Source organism: Toxorhynchites rutilus, chromosome 1, assembly GCF_029784135.1.
Source record: "Toxorhynchites rutilus septentrionalis strain SRP chromosome 1, ASM2978413v1, whole genome shotgun sequence".
In the NCBI taxonomy this organism is placed as follows: Eukaryota; Metazoa; Arthropoda; class Insecta; order Diptera; family Culicidae; genus Toxorhynchites; species Toxorhynchites rutilus.
The window spans coordinates 11,047,017-11,068,077 of NC_073744.1; the positions used below are offsets into that span (position 1 = coordinate 11,047,017).

At 41.2% G+C, this 21,061-nt stretch overlaps 3 protein-coding genes across 4 annotated transcripts; 2 read left to right on the forward strand and 1 right to left on the reverse strand.

Annotated features, from left to right (window-relative positions):
* The first annotated feature begins 10,287 nt into the window (after positions 1–10,287).
* LOC129764564 (uncharacterized) lies at positions 10,288–11,682 on the forward strand. Its single transcript, XM_055763771.1, has one exon. It carries the CDS (start codon positions 10,288–10,290, stop codon positions 11,680–11,682), a length of 1,395 nt encoding a protein of 464 aa, XP_055619746.1.
* A 4,352-nt stretch (positions 11,683–16,034) lies between these two features.
* LOC129762937 (uridine diphosphate glucose pyrophosphatase NUDT14-like) lies at positions 16,035–17,139 on the forward strand. Its single transcript, XM_055761570.1, has 2 exons — positions 16,035–16,392; positions 16,451–17,139. Exons 1-2 carry the CDS (start codon positions 16,200–16,202, stop codon positions 16,906–16,908), a joined length of 651 nt encoding a protein of 216 aa, XP_055617545.1. The 5' UTR covers positions 16,035–16,199; the 3' UTR covers positions 16,909–17,139.
* Positions 16,117–19,378, reverse strand: LOC129762936 (NADP-dependent malic enzyme-like). 2 transcript variants are annotated; one of them, XM_055761569.1, is made up of 4 exons: positions 19,144–19,378; positions 18,984–19,073; positions 17,281–18,923; positions 16,117–17,225 (listed from the first exon to the last, which is right to left on the reverse strand). In XM_055761569.1, the coding sequence occupies exons 2-4, from the start codon at positions 19,007–19,009 to the stop codon at positions 17,071–17,073; spliced, it is 1,824 nt and encodes a 607-aa protein (XP_055617544.1). In that variant the 5' UTR covers positions 19,010–19,073; positions 19,144–19,378; the 3' UTR covers positions 16,117–17,070. The 2 variants fall into 2 exon arrangements, with proteins under 2 accessions (XP_055617544.1, XP_055617542.1); XM_055761567.1 differs by having other exon boundaries at positions 18,984–19,378.
* Between the last annotated feature and the right edge of the window lie 1,683 nt (positions 19,379–21,061).

Sequence of the window (21,061 nt, forward strand, 5' to 3'; positions counted from 1 at the left end):
AAACGAATCGGAAATTCCGTAAGATTTGTTTAGTATGCCATACATTACAATCCCCTTGTTAGTAAATGGTTAAAATTCATGAAAACTTAAAGTGTTTTTATTTTCCCATACATTTGTTCTATCCATTTGAGTGCTTTCCCGAACAGAGCTATCAATAACGAGCAACTAATCGACGACCAACGGAGGGGAAATCGTAGGATTTAAATTCTCCGTGAACAAAGGAAAAGAAGAAGAATGAAGGGGAATACTTGCCTAGAGCATAAACAGTGGATCTCGCTGAGGCAAACTTTAGAGGCGAATGAACTGCAAAGTTTAAAGCCTCTTAAAAACAAAGAAAGAAAGAAAGAAGGCAAACTTTCATTCGGCATCGGACTGTTGAGTAATCCAGTTCACTTTGCTTTCGCTGCGCTTCGATCTAAGATTGGACCCCACCAGTGGTAATCCAACTTGGAAATCGTCGTTTGATTTTTCTGTTCGTTTTTCGCGTTATTCGTATCGTGTGTTCTTCTTTCCGCGTCATAAATTGGACGCTTCGCGTAGTGTGCGATGAGCAAGAATAAGAGGAAGGCAGGCTCGAGCCCTGCAAAAAACGAACGCATTGCCAGGGGCAATAACATTTCGAGGTAAGCGTCATCTAATGATGCACGCGGTGTTGGTACAGTGAAAAGCGCTCGCACTGAACCGAGCCTTCGCGAATGTGACACCGCACCGAACAACAGCGAAGTAGGCGATTTCGTCGCGTCGGTCGGAAATGTAAACGCCCAGGCAGCAACCAAAATCTAGCTCCCCCCGCTGGTGGTGAATGTGGTCGCTCTTGACAAACTCATCAGCGAATTCACATCGATGGGTGTTACAGCATAGTACAAGCTGTGTGGCATAATTCAGTCTTTTTCCAAGCAGTTAACATTGTTTGTTTTCCGTCTTCATAAGGGCTTCGTTTTTGCCTTTGAGAATGCATCAATGCATTAAACTGACGTTATGGCGAAGCAGACGTTAAGGTTGTGCACCAAAAAATTATTTGGGAATACTAAGCATCTTGAATATCTTACTGGAATGTTATAAGTTATTTGGGTTCGCGTGCCAGTCGCAAAACTGCCTTCAACTAGGATTGCATTTGCACTAATATTGATCATAATGAAACATTGCTACTGTTTTCGAGGTTGTTATTAACAAAAAGAGTTTATTTCTCTTGCTTAGTCATCGAGAAAGTAAATGTTCTGGAATTTTGTATGTGATTAGGTTTTGCTTGCCAGTAGCAAAACTTCCTCCACTAAGGGTGACAGCTGCGCTTCTCTCGAGCATGAGAAAGTAATGCAACTCTTTTCGAGGCCAGTGATATTAACAGAAGCGTTTCTTTTGAGAATAGCGCAAAATGATGAGAAATGTTTATATTGCTAGTAGTTCCAAACCACCAATGTATGGCTCTGTATGCATGCTATGGTGAACGCTTGTTTGGCGCTTGGTTTACGCTTAGTTTGTACGAACGATATCTAGAGGTGCGATTCCTTTCAGGCAATACTAAATAACATGTAGCATAATATTTGATACTTGCAAGTGTTGTCATTGTTGTTGTTTACATGCAGTGCCAAAGATATATTGATGTAGAGATATGGAATAATGGTGCTGCTGCAACATGTATATAATCGACAGTAGCAGAGTCAATGTCAATTTCGAAAAAGGCCACCGGAATAGCCTTCGAGGTAAATTTTCAATGCATTGACATTAAATAAATTGCGACATACGATTGTTTTGCGAGGGCAAGAATGAATCATCAATCAATTATCGTCAACTGATTCTACAATGAAAAAATCATTTCAGAGATTATTCTACTAAGCAGTTGTTTCTAAAATTTCACAGCATTATAGAATAATATCCGAAGGTATAAACAAGCGACTTATATAAAATAACAGCGTAGTTGTACGTCAACAATGCGGTCGTATCTTGGACACAACCTCCTATAATTTTTTAAAACAAAACGAATTTATTTACCTTTTTAAATGTCAGATGGCGCTATGTCGGCTTCATCGAACTTTCATCCAGCCATGTGCAAGTAGTCTCTATCCGTCTAAAGCCAGGCACATCACCGGTGAGCTGGATACCTTTTTGAATGAGGACAATGAATTATTGAAATACTTCAAATCATACTTGCTCGAATTACAAAATGACAATCACGTTATTTTCATCAATCCTGATAAAACACCAGCTGGAGAGGAGAGTACGTGTGTAGATTCAATGCGTAAGCGTTGCTGAAATCATAGAATCGACTGCACAGTGACACGAGAAATTGTGACATGAAAAAAAAGCTATATTCAGGAATTCGTAGTTGACACACACGAACGACTAAGATTACTACGACACAATCAACAAAAGTGGCATGAGGAAGAATACATTACTGCGATACGCTATCATGAGCAATGCAGATACAGTCTTTGCTATTGCCAGGCCAAATATTGCAGCGCGTTTGTTCAAACAAAAAAACTAAGCTCGGTCGGATTTGGTCCGCTGGATGTATTCGTTGGAAGTCAGTAAGAATAACCTAAACGAATTGCAATTTTGAATTCAGTAATTCGTTCGACTGAAGTTCAACCGAGTTCTGCAAATATGGCAACCTTGCCACGCGATTTGAATTAGACAACATTGAGCTCCGTGTTCCATTTATGCGATGCAAAAATCGATTGCATCAATGAACATCATACAAACGAAAATGATTTTATAGATCGTTAAAACATTCAAACACACTTACAATACATTAATTATGTTTTATTTAACACCCAAAATATTCACTAGAAATAATTTATATGGCAGAACAACGTTTGCTAGTAGTTTTGTTTAGCCATGGGTCGCGGATGTGTTCCCAAGAAAAATATTTTTTCTTGTGGACAAATATGCCGGTAAGCTGATGACCTGGCAGGGAATCTGCAGCTATGACCGGAAGAGTCCGATTCTCAACACAACCAACAATATGAACGGACAGCTTTACAACAACGAATGCCTGATAAAACGTGTTTTGCCGTTTCATTAGGTCTCAGAAGAGCCCCGTCAGATTTTTGGCCCGATTGGCCGAGTTGCCACTACAGTAAGAATACGCAACAGTCGTCACTGGGGTCACTAATGGTCACTGTAGTCACGCCTCTTCTAGAGCTTGCCACTCCAGAATACATTTGAGTCGTGTAAAAGACATGAAGCCTTCAAACTACTCGGTATTCCATGCAATCGTAATGTATCAGAGTATTAACAAAACTGAACTAAAGAAGGGCGGAAAATGGCTAAAAACCAAGGATGGAAAACAAGGGAGCATGATGTGATTTACGATTAATCGCAAACTGCACAGATCGTAATCTGTGCAAACTGCGACTAACTATTAATCCTCACCCATCATAACCAAATGATTTTCTCTTGGTAACTCTGAGTTGACCAAAGCATTGCTAGACTGAAACTAGTTCGAATAATTGAGTTACTCTCCTTCGTGCCGTGCCGTGTTATGAAACATCAGAGTAATAGCAAAAACAATATTACGATCATAAGGTGTTGGACAGGTTATTCCAGACGACAATGGAATATATTCCATCTGATCATCTTTAGAAAGGTTAATGATCTTCAAAGGATAAATTTATCTTGGGCACATTGAATTGATGTTCATGACTTCCAGTCGGACGTTTATTCGCTCTGATAGTAATTGTGTGGTCCTCACAAATCATATATTCCAATGCCGTCAGTTCACTGAAATTATTCGCATACCGTTTGATGATAAGGTAGGATGTTGATAATCATTTGCTGCGATACCTATTTTGCCAACAGTATTCATTCGACAATATGAAGACTGAATACCTGAAATTAACCAGATTCAACCATGCAAATCTGCGGTCAAAGCAGTATGTACACTTGAGAGATGCAACAAGTTTGAAGGGATATAAAAAAACATTCGTTCACAAAAAAAGTCGTTCGATAAATCTACTGCCACATATGTCGGAAGTCCACGATACATGAATATCATACTATTTCATTACATTTATTCGCAACGAAGAACGTAACCACACAGAATTGAATTAATCAAATATGTGATCCGTTTTATCTACAAAATAAAAAAGGGTCTGAAATTCAATCGAATTCGAAAGGTGTTTCGTGAAGTCACTAATTGAATTACTATTGGAAAAATTATTTGGAGAGAAATATGAATGTTCAGAATTATTGGAATCTAAAAACGATTTTGGGCGGGATGAGATTCGCCCAAATCTGCTGGTAATAAAATTAATCAATTGCATCCATTACCCGTCTGCTGTTTATCAGGCGGGAGACGACAGCAAAATAAAATCGACACGAGACTGAGTCAGCCACTCACTGCGGTCTGTGCAATAGAGAATTAAAAATCCCTCGATGAGTGTCGTAAGATTTCAGTTGATCGTCTCTTGTCTTGTTACACTTTCCGATCAAGAACTCATCATCCGCTCTATGGAATGGGATTAATCGTTTATGGCTTGCACTCACGATAAAACTTGAGTAGTAGAAGTTATGCCTCGAGAGTGCAAGCAGTGGGGATTCCGCTCTCATATTGCTTTTTTGAGATCTTGGTAGCTCACCGTTCCAAGTATTCTCTCTGTGTACATATGAAGAATAAAAGAGACTCGCCTGCTGGGGGTGATTTAAAAACATCCGACTAGAGGGATATACTTATTCATTGATCGTTGAATGTGATTTTTTACCATCCCTGCTAAAAACACACAAATAGCCAGACATTAGAATAGGGTAGTTTGTGTAGAAGTTGATGGCATGAATCAAACCCACAGTGCGATTTTTTGTTCGAGTGGATTAACCATCGGGAAATCCATATAGACTGTACACTTCGTAGATGTGTAAGATAATTGTATTTCTTGAGTTCTGGCACTGTTTCAGTTTCATACTGATGTGAAATGAATGCCTATAACTAGAGGTGTGCAAATCAGCTCATCATGATGAACAGCTCTGATCATATCAGCTCATCTAAATGAGCTGTTCTTTATGAACAGCTCTTCAGCTCAGTTGTCAGAGCCGACTTTCAATTTGGGTCCCAAACTCGATAGCCACGAAGCCAGTTTGAAAATGTTAAAATTCAAATGAAATTTTTCACACCATATTATTAATTACTTGAAACACGTATTCCAGACTATTATTTACAACAGATTCGGCGAGTACAACATTTCCGACATTTTTACTGAGGCTTTACATTACAATAGAAAGTTTTCTTCAAAAAAAAAAAATCTTATGAGATTTTTGCACCGCCTGCAAACAAAGTGTTTTTCATTGAAATAGAATACTCATTTGATACACAGAAGTTAATTTTCATTAATAATTTGAATTTTAAAAACGTGTTCATTCTGTCTGAGAGCCAATTATTATTTTTGGCGCCCCCTAAACTGGTAAACAAAGCTCAATACCGTCAACGCGAATATAACAGTTGAAAAGACGAGGGACAAATGAAACTAAACTGATGTCTTAACACGAAGAGCGAGAGACGGTCAGTTCATTTGAATCTTACAGCTCACACACTCTCTTCAATTCTACAGCTCTTTTCTCTCCTTCATCATCATCAAAGTGAGCTGAAGAGCTGTTTGATTTTTTTGCGAGCTGTTCCGCGTCAACTCACTTCAAAGAGTCGATTCTTCGGAACAGCTCATGAGCGGATGGCACATCTCTACCTATAACAGTGTAACTGTGACTGCAGAGCGATGTAGGTCGTTTGAAATAAAGTTCTTTGTGTGCCTTCGCGGTGTTTTGATTCCCGGAATCTGATACATATTACAAGGTGCTCTCAGTGATTGACCTGAACCAGCGAAGTTGCACAAAGAATATACCGAATGACGCTTGGGAGTAGCAAATCGTTCTCATTGTGCATGTTTCGGTGAATCGAGCTTTAAATAGGCAATAAAGACGCCGGTCGCGCCGTCACCAGGAGAAAGGAAGGAATGTTAGTGAGAACCTTCGTCCGGAAGCCAGAAGGGTCACCTCTGTTGCGTGGTTCCATAGCGATTATCAAGGAAGGAAAAATTGTTAGGGGGGGGAGGTAGAAATCAGGAAAGAAAGTGATGGATAAGAAGACTATCCATCCATCTTTGCATAATTACCGTGGATAACATCTATCACAACCATCCTCCTTAGGGGCTTTGGATCCTCTGTTCTCAATCTCAATAGTTTTAAGTTCATTTCCGGACATTCTACTATAGAGATCCGTCATTCGCAGGCGGAGTTTTTGACGTAGGATTACGTCTTTCGGGAACATATTGGGGTAAAAATTGAAAATCGAAAATCTAGCACATCGTGTAAATTGTCCGGTTTCAAACGCTTATTGCTCAGTCATTTCATGATGGATTGATGAGATTTTTACGTCAATCGAATTCGGCATAATATATGTCATGAAACTATCTATCGAACAATTGTAAAATCTCAACCCCTATTCTAACGGAAATACCCACTTCTGATTGGTCGAAATTGACGACACATGAGGTGGGTCTCTTACAGAGACATCTAAAACAAGGTTCCCAGGGGGAATCGGCATTGCTAATATGTGCAAGTCGGGGACATTTTTATATTGCAAGTAAGGTGAGTGATACGATTGATTCTAGGAAATAAAATTCAAATTTGGAACTTTAATGTAGGTTGCTTCGTGCAATTTCACATCAATGACCGATCGTGTATTGTGAAAAATTTAGTACAAATGTAAGCGTAAAATTGTTGTGTTAAAAATGACTTGATATATGAAACGATTTATTCCAATTTTCATAAATAAAAACAGGAAGTGGATTATATCTATGGTATAACCGCAAGGGTGACGTACGACTATCGTTGATTTAGAGATCACATTTGTTTGAAGTTGAATCTGAATTCATTCTGAATGAATGTATATTTGGGGAACTTCGAAAACGAGAGCGTTACGTTGGAGGCACAAGTTTTTATGCATCCAATATTGGATACGGAAATATCCTACTGATGGGGAAGAATAATCTTCAGAAGCTATCCTGTTAATTGCGATTGATTGAAAAATCACAAAACCAAATGTATTTGGTCACAGTGTTACATGGATAGAAAACATTCAAATAAACTCTTTCACATGAATGTATTTTTAAATTCCTAGAGGAACTGGCAGATTATTTTCCGGATATTTCTCGATGCTGAACGGCATCCAAATGGAAAGAATTCCGTGCGTGTATGTTTATGTGTAGCGGCTGCTTCGATGGTCACCTTCTCTTCTCCTGAAGGATCGGCTTCTCTGTGCTCCCTCACAGTTTCAAACAAACTGCTTGCGTTTCAGGGCAGATTTCGATCCTTCGCCGTCCAGCACCCTCATCAACGATGTTGTCTTGTCGATGTCCTCACGAAAAATGAATGCGTCTCACCACCAGAATATTGCTTAAGTATGCTTTTTTTGCGTTATTGAATCGAGAGAAGGCGTGGTTTACGATGGCAATTTGGAAGGCAAACTAGAGGGGAATGAACTCTCTGAGCTCGGAGCTTTCGGCGACAGAGCAATAATCGATTGCGGGCGCATACAATATTGGATACGGAAATATCCTACTGATGGAGAAGAATAATCTTCAGAAGCTATCCTGTTAATTGCGATTGATTGAAAAATCACAAAACCAAATGTATTTGGTCACAGTGTCACATTAATAGAAAACATTAAAATAAACTAAAAAGATATTTCCACATTTTCCTCGATACTGGAAGACCACCAGTGGTTAATACTAACTCGATAACCATCTGTTAATGGCACTTGATTGAAATATATTTGGTCACAGTGTTATATGGATAGAAAACATCGAAATAAACTCTTTCACATGAATGTATTTTTAAATTCCCAGAGGAACTGGCAGATTATTTTCCGGATCTTCCTCGATGCTGAACGGCATCCAAACGGAAAGAATTCCGCGCGTGTATGTGTGTGTGTGTAGCGGCTGCTTCGAGATCTTCCCGGGGAACCGTTTGTGGCATCACTCTCCTCCTGATGGGTTCCCTTCTGGCCAGGTGCACAAACAATCTCTTGGTGACACCGTTCATCCGCGTTTTCATGATAAATGAAGAGCTTCACCACAACAGCGACAGCATGCTCCAATCGCTGTTCAATTAGAACTGAGTGGATTTACAAGCGGCGCTCGCTTATATACCGATTGGTGATTTCAATAGCCTGTTTTGAAAGCAAATTTAAGACTATTGAAACAAGTTTTTGGATCAGAAAGTAACAAGTATAGAACGCGTAGACATTTTATCTTTCGAATGAAGTGTTTATCATACCATTTCGTTCAGTTGTTTAGGAGCTATTAACACTCAAAATCTCGGTCTCCGGCGTAACGCTTTCGTTTTCGAAACTTTGATTTTACACCCCGGTATAGAAATGAAAGACGTAGTCTACGTCAAAACCAAGGTGTGTTCCCGCTCGAGAACGGGTCGTTTGGTTTAAGCTCTCTGTTTTGTTGTGTTCATTTTCACCCAAGGAAAGTTTATACGGCGAGAAAAATTGGGAAAAGTAAAATAATATTAGAAAAAGTGATTTCCCATATGCTCTACATATAGTATTAGTGTTGTTAGTCCAATTAAAATTCGCATTGGGTTGAATAAACACCCAGAAAGTTAAAGTTGTAAAAGAAAATTACCTTTTCCATTTCAAATATGTTTTCTCTATATTGAAGTAACATGTTTTTACTGATGAGAAAAATTGATAATAGTGTTCGGTATTGGTGATTATCTTATATCACATTGGTGAGTTTTTTTTTCTTTATTTCATCCATGCATAACCCATCTAGGATCACAGAGGGTGGTTTTCATCATATCTCGTTTCACTTCGGTATCTTTTATCTGATACGCACCATCCAACGACTGTTTATCATCTTTCTGTCATCATCACTCGGTAAACACTGGTGGAGTGAACAAACAATATTCAACAACCAAACAAAACGGCCCTTTTCAGGGCCACCTAATCATTATCAAAGAGTTTAACGATGTAATTCTTCAAACATATCCAAAATCAACAGATAGCCTAACGGAATCCTACGTCAACTATGCGGTAGTGTCTTAGACACAACCCTACTGTGACTTTTTAGTCCACATTCTTCGTGAGTGCCAAATGCTATCTGAAGATGGTCAAAAGAAACCCTACAGAAATGTCAGAATTCGAGTTGGAAGGAAAAGAACAGAGGATTGAGGTTAGGTTTGATGCAGTGATCTAGAATCAAAAACCCAAGCACCTCAATTAGTTAAATTTCATGCAATGAATACGAGATTTTTCAAGGTTTGTCCAAGAAACACCGTATTTTCTAGAGGTTCTAGAAGGCGAAACAGGTGAGGTTTATCCATAAGCGAGCCGGGTTTGACATTCGAAACTGGGTGTCAAATTCGCTGGAAGTTCTGACAGCGTTAGGGGACTCCAAACCTGGGGGAGCAGTTGTTTTCAACCAAGATAAGCAGAAGTCCAACGAACGGGTTCTTGGGGTAATCTTGGAGCAAGAAAATGACGCCTTTGCCTTTTCTGCGACTCCCCGGCCGGAAATGCAAGCCTATTTGTGCGGTGAAAAAGGCCTACAAAGCGAAACGTTCTAAGCTGTGTTATGGGGTTTTTCGATCCATTGGGGCTACTGTCCCCATTCACGATTCATGGCAAAATGCTCGTCCAACATCTCTGGCGAAGTGGCTGCGAATGGGATCACCAAATCGATGAACGCGGTTGGAAACAGGGGCAGCAGTGGATTGGATTGCTTCCAAAAGTCGAGGAATTTCGAATTCCACGATGTTATCTGGGTGATGCTGAATCTTCGTCGGTAGAGTCCCTCGAGCTGCACATCTTTACGGATGCGAGGAAGGTCGGTCGTCAATGGAGAAGTGAACTGTAATCTGGTCATATCTCGCGCAAAAGTAGCGCCGCCAAAGCGTCAGTCGATTCCCAGATTGGAACTGATGGCTGCCGTCCTCGGCACTCGATTGAGCCGAACCTTTTCGGAAACGACTACGTTGTGTATTGATTGCACCACTCTGTGGACCGACTCCCGAACTGTACTGTCGTGGCTACAGTCAGATCAATATAAATATAAGCAGTTCGTTGCATTTAGAGTTAGTGAGATTCTGGAACTAACCAACATGAGAGACTGGCGATGGGTACCGACCAAGCAGAATGTCGCGGATGTTCTCACCAAGTGGGGTCGAGGACCTCCATTGCAGAACGAGTCGGATTGGGTGAATGGTCCAACGATGCTGTATTAACCGCGCCATCAGTGGCCAGTAATTGAACCAAGCGAAGATACCAGCGAGGACGTGAGAGGTCTAATGATGTTCCATGAAGTGTTCGATGTGAGCGCTGTTTCAGGTTGGACGAAATTGGTACGGGTGACCGCAACGGTGGTACGATTCATCTTTAACTGTCGCCGTAAAATAGCCGGCGAGCCAATCGTGACTTCGCAGGCTACGGAGCATCATCGTCCGCTAATCAGAGCAAAACAACCAGCAATTCAGCAACCCCTTCAACAAGAAGAACTTCGGAATGCGGAAACCATTCTCTGGAAGCAGTCGCAATTCGCTAGTTTTCCGGAGGAGATGAGCATCCTCACAGCGAATCTCGAGCTAGAAACGGGACAACCACCGAAGAGAATCGAGTGGTCCAGCGTTTTGTACAAACGTTCTCCAATTCTGGACGCGGAAAGTGTGCTGCGAGTACGAGGAAGAATGGAGACCAATGAAACGATCCCGTTCGACAAGAAATTCCCGATCATCCTATCGGGGAGACACGAGATAACCCAAAAACTGATCCTGCATTACCACGAGAAGTTCGGGCATGCTTACAGGGAGACCGTGTTCAACGAACTTCGTCAGAAGTTTTGGATCCAGAACGCACGTACAGCGATTCGACGAGCAACCGAGACTTGCGTGTGGTGCAAGGTAAATCGATGTGTTCCGGCTGTTCCCATGATGGGACCGTTACCCGTCCATCGTACCACTCTTCACCTACGGCCTTTCAGTGCGGTAGGAGTCGACTATCTAGGACCAGTTGAGGTAATCATAGGTCGCAGAACGGAGAAAAGATGGGTGGTGGTCTTCACATGTATGGCTGTGAGGGCCGTGCATTTGGACGTGGTTTACAGTCTGAGCACGGAGTCCTGCCTGATGGCCATCAAACGGTTCTCGAGCAAGCGAGGCATTCCCGACCACATCTTTTCCGACAACGCCACGTGTTTCCATGGAGCGAACACCGTAATGAAGAAGGAAATTGAGAAGATACATAAAGAGTGTGCGGAAAGAGTCACTTCGTCCACCACAGCGTGGCATTCCAACCCTCCCAGTACACCTCACATGGGCGGTGTCTGGGAGCGAATGGTACGGTCGGCCAAAGAGGCTCTGCGGGTCCTGGACGACGGGCGGAAGCTGACCGACGAGATTCTCATCACGGCTTTGGCAGAAGCTGAGGATATGATTAATACCCGACCATTAACTTACATTCCACAGGAGTCCGCTGATGAAGAAGCTATATCACCGAATCACTTCATAAGAGGAACGGTGACCAAGGAAGATGCAGTTTTGGACAACCCAGATCAATATTATAAAACCCTGCGCAACATGCATCACCGGTCGCAGTGCCTGGCCAGCAAGTTTTGGGAACGGTGGTCGCAGGAGTACTTGCTTACTCTCAATCATCGCCCGAATCCGGCAAGCGGATGTAAGGACGGCTGATGGCAAAGTGTATCGACGAGGTGTGGCGAATCTGGCGGTGATGGAGATACAGGATGGTAAACCCGGAAGGGCTGGAGGCTCTACCGGATGTTACGGGCAGGGGACTGTTCACATCACCGGGTATTGACTGTAGCCAGTCGGAGTAATCGGCGAGTACTGATTTTCGTGTGGCTGATAGAATGACAGTTGCTGATATCTGTCAAGACGACTCAAAAGTGGAAGTGGAACTGTCAGGGGAATAATAGGAGAAGAAGAAGAAAAGAAATAATAATAAACAAAAAAAGGTTTTTGTAAGATTCTGCAAACGGGAAATTTATTAAATATATTTCGATCGAAACAGTGTTAGGAGTGATAAGGTGGATATATCGGTGGGCCAAGTTTACCTCCGCGCCTTACGTAGCACACTGGATTGATTGTGAGTATCTGGAAAGAAAAGAAAATAAATTAAAAAATTAATTAGTGAATTCAATAATAGGAAAAGTAAGCAGTAGGAAGAGTTCAGGAATGTTAAACGTCGTAAAGGAAAGGAGACTATTTTTAGTAAGTGGTGCAAATGCAGGGTGTAAACAAAATATGAATTAATAAATATAATTTCAGTTTTGAGCCACTCCAAAAGTGTTGCTGTGAAAAATTTAGTTATCCGAACAAAAAGATCTACAAATAGTAATACTAAAGTAGTGTTCGAGTGATGGGAAACGTTATTTATTTTGATCTGCTCAAATGGTTAAAAAATGGTTTATTTCACTATTTTATGAAATACATATAGATACTACACGAAGCTTCGAAGTAAATTCTTTATAATTTTAGATAAATCAAAGCCGAACATCTTAAAATAAAACGATTTTTGAGGATCCAGTTTTTTAAAAATATTATTGGCAACCCTGGTCGGAACAAAAATGCCTCCGACCTGCACGTATTTGCAATGCCAATTTCCCCATGCTCCATTCCCTTAGAAAAATCCTCGGTCGAAAACTACTAAATACATTTGGTAATGCAAAATTAGTAGAATGTACAAATTTTTTGTACATATTGTCAACAAACCCGCATCCCTACCAGAGATTAGTGTATTTTACTCGATAACATTAGTAAGCTTGGATATTGTCATATCTGAAAACTGATGAGAAAAGCGCGTATTAACCATTTTCATTGTTCCCATAAGGCAATACGGAGGTATAATAAGGATATAATTCTGATACGTGCATTTTCGGCGAGAAAATGTAGCCGATATTGGGCTTCCGAATCATGGTTCTGCTTGACATATGTGTTTATTAGTATGGTCGAAAATGACTATAGATTGGTAGTATTTACCAAAAAATTCGTTATATTTACTAATTATTTCTCTCAGTGTGGATTTAAAGTCTGTGTTAGGGAAACACATTTCAATAGGAACAAAAAATATCCAATGGTATTGTCCTTTCTTACTTTTGGCACTCACTCGATCAGATCAACCCGTTTGCCCAACAAACTAGGGATTTCGGATTTAGGGAATAACGACGTTACTCTTGTAAGGTTTGAACTGAACTGTATTATCTCTTACCAACTATCTTACGAGCTAGCCTAAAGCGGTTACATAATTTCCTACCCGTGAGGTTTATTGTTTACTTGTTTCGGTTTTTCTGTTTTCTGTTTACGACAAGCGTCGAGCGGGGTGTTTACGTTTATTGTTGTTATTTTATTGAAGGTCGCATAATGGGAAATGTTGGGACAGCTGGCGCATCATAATTAGCGTTTAGCCGGGGTTATTTATTTGTTAGTTTGAAGGTCGTTAGCGCAATTTCTATGAGGGTTATTTTACGGGAATTCCTTTATTATTTTAACTCAGGCGGAAGCGTTTAGCTTACCTGTGTTCTGATGAGAGTTGCTAGAGAAGAAAGTGGAAAAGTCTTAGACACGGATATTAATGTGGTTTGCGGAAAAGTGGTTATGCTTGTTTGGAATTTTAGGAATGCGGAATTGAGTCGCGATGATTTTAGCGAAGAATTGCATTGAAGTTAGCCTGTATGCTACAGACTTACATGTGTTTTTAATGCCAATTTTCCGACGCTTCTTGAATTTGAAGTCTGTGTTAGGGTAACACTTCTCAGTCGGAGCAAAAATCCCAGCAAACGTTAAATCGCATAACAAGCGTATATATAACATCATATGCCCTAAAATTTGGTTGGCATATAATGCGCCTAACTGGCATATGCATGCAAAAGTGGAGGCCATATACATACATGGCAAATGCTTACCGAATTTGTTTGGATGAATATGCAACTTTGACCGGCTATAATAGCGATTAAGTTGGAATTGAATTGCGATCTAATATGAATATCCCAGCAAACATTAAGTCGTATGAATAGCTATAATTGGAGGCGATATACATACAACCAAGACACATTTGTATGATATATGATGCAGATAACTAGCATATACACACAAAAGTGGAGGCAATATACGTATATGCCATATTTTGTACGCATATAAAGCCATATATAACGATATGCGATGCTTTTTGGACTGATATGCGATTTGATACGACAACGTTACCACTCAATCCATCGATGACGTGGAAAATCGTGTTTTTGCATTTTATGCGATTTTAGATATATATGATCGATATTTTGATTGATATTTTATGCGATTGTGATTTGATACGAAATTATATGTGACTTATCATGTGCAAAGTTATACGATTTAATGTTTGCTGGGATATTCATGAATTGTCAAAGCACCAAATACAACTTTTGCCATACTTATATACGATTTATTACAGACATAGAAAAAAACAAATGGCGCAAAATATTTTCGTGAAATGTTTATTACAACCTCACGAATCGCCATGTTAATATATGAGTATTTATGTTCGTAGAAATAATAATTGTTTGATCGACTTGTGTTGGGAGTGGAATATGAATATTTAAAATGCCACAGATTGATGTTTGGTGAAAACTGCTCCGATGTGGGTTCGAACTCCGGTCGTCTGGATTATCATCCACCAGCTATCTCGCGCGGCTATCTGAAATTTAATTCAACAGCGGTTAAAACTTTCGAGTACATCAGCATTTCATTGACATTTCAATATGATGTAATATGTTCTTTATTAGGATCTAATATGATTACTGTTTCATGATTTTCTTCAGCATGCAACACGATTTACTACAGTACTGAATCGATTTAAATTATACGCTTATACGACACACAAACTGCATCAGCGTAATATACGCATATGATGCGGATTAAATATATTTTACGACAATGTACATCATAAAACTGATGTTTATTATACCGAATTGCGACTTAATTTGATAATGGTATATAAAATCGAGTTTTTACATTTTATGCGATTGCAAATATACACGATACATACTTTGATTGATATTATATGCGATTATGATTTATTCGGATTTCTTGTAAGACTTGGCACGTGCAAAATTATACGATTTAATGTTTGCTGGGATACCCTCGACTTGCATGAATGTGCAATGCCAATTTCCCCAGATACCTTGTTTCTGAGGTCTGTGTTAGGGTAACACATTTCAGTCGGAACAAAAATGCCCCCGACCTGCATGTATTTGTAATGCCAATTTCCCTACGCTCCATGGATTTGGAGTCTGTGTTAGGGAAACACGTTTCGGTGGGAACAAAAGCTCCCCCTCCTTGTATTTGCATGTATTTGCAATGCCGATTTCTCCAAGGCTGTATGGTTTTGAAGTCTGTGTTGGGGAAACCGCAAATCGGACCAATGAAAACGAGGCAGTTAGGGCGTTTATATAACATTTCACATTTATTCAATTGTTTATTTAATGAAGAATAACATTTTATTAACTGCGATAGATACGTAGAAATGTTCCCTATCAATTAATGCAAACATGTTTTCGATCTAGTAAGAAATGTTCGAGTTATAGGCATTCGAAATCTTTCATTTTTTCCTGCATATTCTGTGTTTAGGTTTTCATTTTACCCCCCATATATTCCGGTTTGACGTAGTCCCACGTCAAAATCGTCAATTCCACGGATAATCGAGCCTCTACTGTGTTATGATTGTTTAGTATGAAAACTGTTATACAATAGTTATACAGTTGTGTCTCGGCTCTATGAACGGTATGAACTATTTCACCGCTCACATTGTGGATTTGTACATTTTTAAATTACTTTACAAAAACTATTTAAGCACAAAATATGGTGATATGTATTTAATATCTGTTCATCGTCAAAATGAGCGTACAGCAGAAACCCTTTTCGGTTTACTCAACCTATTAAAACAAGTGCTGTAACGGAAAATTTTAAACATCCCAAAGTCGCGCATTTACCGCTTAATTTACCGCTCATCATTATTGTCGGCACACCTTCTTACAAGAACTGATCCGTTCCATAAATAGCAACAACAACAATATTATGTCAATAACGAAACCTTGAGTCCCAGAAAATCTGCGCCACTGCGGCAATTGTGTCATTTCAGTTGCATCAAGGCCAGCTGGCAGCTGCGTTGTCGCTGCCGTTTTCATTCCGAAACTGTTTCCACCGTCGATGCTGCAATGAACGATATCAGCAATATTTACTACGGACCACTGCCACCGGATTCGCCCTACGTGAAGCCTTTCCGGTTCCACTACACCCAAAATGGGAAGGAAAAATCCTGGGATTTGCTGAAGGTGCACGATTCGGTGTCGATTGTGATACTCAATACCTCCCGACAGAAGCTGGTGTTTGTCAGGCAGTTCCGGCCAGGTAGGTAGCTTTGATTGGCACTCGTCTGTTTGAGTCAATTAAATGTGCTGTTTTCAAGCTGTTTACCATGGGCTGGTTTGTGCGGAAGCGGGTGACGATGGGCGGAGCATCGATATGAAAAAGTACCCTCCAAGCTTGGCTGTGACTCTCGAGCTGTGCGCTGGCATTGTGGACAAACCGATCCCCTTGATCGAGATTGCAAGGGAGGAAATTCTGGAGGAGTGCGGCTATGATGTTCCGGTGGAGCGGATCGAAGAGGTGATAAGCTACCGGTCGGGGGTGGGAACATCGGGATCGTTGCAAACGCTGTTCTACGTGGAAGTCACCGACGGCGACAAAGTGCCTTCCGGCGGGGGTGGAGTGGACGATGAGATAATTGAAGTGGCTGAGTATAGTGTCGAGGAGGCCCGGAAGCTTTTGCAAAAAGGGAACGTTCTAACCAGTCCACCTTCGTTCCTGTTCGGAGTGCTCTGGTTTCTCACCAACCGAGTTCATGCGAATTCGCCCCAACAGTAGTGAAAGGTAAGAGACAAGGCAATTATCTTCAGATATAAGAAAGGTATAATAATACAAATATTTATCGATGGTCTAATATAATTAAAAATTATAATATTTCACGGCGGGGTAACATTATGTTGATCCAAAATAAACAGAATAACTATGAAACCACAAACTAATTTATCCCTTCAAGATGTTCGTGTCCTGAGCGATCCGACAGGAGTCCTTGGGCCACGTCCACTTGACAGGTAAAGCTGAATCGTAACAAAAGCTGTACTGATTTGATTGAACGAAAGCCACTTTGTCTTCCGGTTCGGGATAGGTTGAAGCGATTGCTACAATGGTTATGATAAACGGCATTGTAGATAGCGATTGATTACAATATGTTACCATTTCTGTACGCGTATTCAATGACATCGAGCGCGATTTGAGAAGAGCAGTCTTTGATCCGGCTCGCGGGTGGATACAAGGCCCCATTTGTTATGTCTTCGTCTGATACTTGGTTGGCCACACTCTTCGCAGCAGTCACAAAAATATCGTCCGGAATATGATGCGTACCTGAAACGATCACTCCTAAGGCAACACCAGGGAATATATGGGCATTGTTACCCTGACCCGTATGAAAAGTTTTCCCATTGAACTGAACAGGTGGGAAGGGTGATCCCGATACGAAAAGGCAGCGACCTTCGGTGTAATCATACGCTTCTTGGGCCGTACATTCACACTTCGATGTGGGATTTGATAGGGCGAAAATAATCGGGCGTTCATTATTGTTACGCATAGACTCCAAAACTTCACGCGTGAAAGCCCCTGGTGCAGCCGAAGCGCCTAGAAGAACCGTTGGCTTTACCTGCTTGACCACCTCAGCAAAATTCGAAGACGGCTCGTGCTGTTTTGCATACACTTCTTGTTGTTCTCCCAGATCCTTTCTGCTCTCCACTAGAAGACCATGAATGTCAAACATCCAAACCTTGTCACACGCAGCATCAGCTGACGTTCCTTCACTTTCCATTGCTTTTACCAACAAATTGGCAATCCCAATCGAAGCGCTGCCAGCCCCCAAGAACAAAAAAGTATGATCCGAAATTTTCCTATCCACAATTTTTCGCGAGGCGTACATTCCGGCCAGCACTACGGCGGCAGTTCCTTGGATGTCATCGTTGAAGGTACAATAAGAGTTTCTATACTTCTGGAGGAATCTAAACGCGTTCCGATTGGCAAAGTCCTCGAACTGAATCAGCGTGTTCTGACCGTATCGTCTGACAACTGCGTCCATAAACTCATCGATCAGCGCTTCGTACACATTGCCATGAGCTCGTCTCCTCCGCAATCCCAGATACAGCGGATCATTCAGAAACTCCTCATTGTTGGTTCCCACGTCAATATGAACCGGAAGACAGTGATGCGGCTGAATTCCCGCCAGAGCCGTGTACAGTGACAACTTCCCCACCGGAATTCCCATTCCACAGGCTCCCAAATCACCCAAGCCAAGGATACGCTCCCCGTCGGTCACCACAACCGCTCGCACTTCCGGTTCGGGCCAGTTCCGGAGCACATCGTACACGTGACCCCGATCGTTGATCGTAATGAAGAGGCCCCTCGGTCGATGGAAGATCAGTCCAAACTTCTGGCAGGCAACACCCACGGTGGGCGTATACACAATGGGCATCATCGTTTCCACCTCCTCGGTGAGCAGCCGGAAAAACAACTTCTCGTTGCGATCCTGAAGTTCCATCATGTACACGTACTTGTTCAGATCTTCGCTGTAGCGCGAGAACGACAACCGACACAGATCCAGTTGCTCTTCCATGGTTCGGAATCCAGCCGGCAACAGGCCATGAATGCCCAGCGTTTGACGTTCGGCCAACGAAAATGCGGTGCCCTTGTACAGTCGAGCTTCCCGTAAATAATCGATGCCTCGGTACTGGCTGGGAGTGAACCCGCGACTGGATGCTTCATTGTGAACACCATACGAAGAGTTTTTGAGCATTTGTCGGCAACGTGGCAAGGACCATCGTGAAGCTGTTTTTGAACTAGCGGATAGGACAAATCTTTAACATCGAGAACGGAACAGTAATTCACTAGTTACATACCAAGTTGTAATGACGGACATAATCATTATCGTTTGGTATAAAATTTTGTCTCTCTTGAAGCTTCAATCATCGTTCTGAAAAAACAGCTTGCTTGGATTTTAGAGAGCGGGGAACAATAATTATTGAAAATAAATTTAGTTTTAGTTGTGGCTTCTATTACCGCTATATCTGTTCGTGACTATTGAACAGCCACATTCCTCGTCAATTGCTTGACGGAGTTGGATGTGGTTTCAGCTTCTTCGATACAAGCATTGTGTTGAAGTTTTCTTTAATCCCCTTCGAGTTGTTTTTTTAGTGAACTCCGTAGTGAAGTGAAGTACCTAAATAAACAAGAAAAGAGGAAGCAGAGCCTCTAATGTGATCTAGATCGGAGAGTCACATGTAACCTCACCCTATCAAACCCCTCGGAAGAAAAAAACGCAAACCTCTCCCCTCAACCATCGGATCTTCCCACCCAATTTATGATTTTATTAATCACCCCCACCATCCCCACTGATATTCCCGTTCCAAACCAATCCTCGTCCTCCCCATCCCAATCTGTTGTCTCCGCTCCCCGTGCGAGTAGTGATCCCCGATAATCGTTCGATTAATCGATTAATCGAATACTTCCTACAGAAATCGATTATTAATCGAACGAATACTGCACAACCAATAATCGAAGCGAACGAATAATTTACGTCGATTAATCGATCCAAACGCTGAGAGAAAAAAACATACGGCCGTTGCAGTTTTAAGTGCGATTCACATACAACATACACGTCACGTTCACGTCCCGTCACGTCACGATACGTCAATGATTCTACCATGCAATTCTCATGAAAACATTCACATACACCAGCAACGTAACGACCCGTCAGCATACGTTCAACGAAAACGACCGGCAGGGTTTATACAAAAGAATTATGACGGAGACGGACGGCTCGTTTGGTTTTTGTCTGGGCTTTGTGTCTCGGCTTTTGTTTTGATTTGATTGTAAAGTAATTTACATCTACATCGACATTAAGCTAATTGAACAGATCTGTGATGCAACACGTTTAATTAGACATTTTTACCTCTAGTTGGACATTTTTGTAAATATTGAGTTCGGGCCCCACATTGAAAGTCGCCACCAGTCGCAAAGGTCCAATTACTGGTCAAAACCGACTCCAATGCGACACTGAGTGGTGCCTCAGCATATCGCTTTACAAGTAACTTACTGTACTTTTTATGCCAACATATCTCTTAGTTCCAAATTTCGGAGTGAAAATCATTCGCGACTAGTTGAAAGAATTATTCTATTTATTATTATTATTGCATAAGGGTCGGACTACGGGGTATAAGCATTTAAATAATTGAATTGAATAATTGAATTTTGAAAAATTCAATGAGAATCATTCATTGAATTTTGACGTAGGACTACGTCTTTCATTTCTATACCGGGGTGTAAAATCAAAGTTTCGAAAACGAAAGCGTTACGCCGGAGACCGAGATTTTGAGCGTTAATAGCTCCTAAACAACTGAACGAAATGGTATGATAAACACTTCACTCGAAAGATAAAATGTCTACGCGTTCTATACTTGTTACTTTTTGATCCAAAAACTTGTTTCAATAGTCTTAAAATTGTTTTCAAAACAGGCTATTGAAATCACCAATCGGTATATAAGCGAGCGCCGCTCGGAAATCCACTCAGTTCTAATTGAACAGCGATTGGAGCATGTTGTCGCTGTTGTGGTGGCTCTTCGTTTATCATAAAAGCGCGGATGAACGGTGCCACCAAGAGCCTGTTTGTGCACCTTAGGCCAGAAGAGAATCCATCAGGAGGAGAGTGATGCCACAAACGGTTCCCCGGGAAGAGTTCGGAGCAGCCGCCACACACACACATACACGCGCGGACTTCTTCGTTTGGATGCCATTCAGCATCGAGAAAATTCCGGAAAGATCTAATCATTTCTGGAAAATTATTTTCCAGTTCCTTTGGGAATTTAAAAATACATTCATGTGAAAGAGTTTATTTGAATGTTTTCTATCCATGTAACACTGTGACCAAATATGTTTCAATCAAGTGCTATTAACAGGTGGTTATCGAATTAGTATTAAC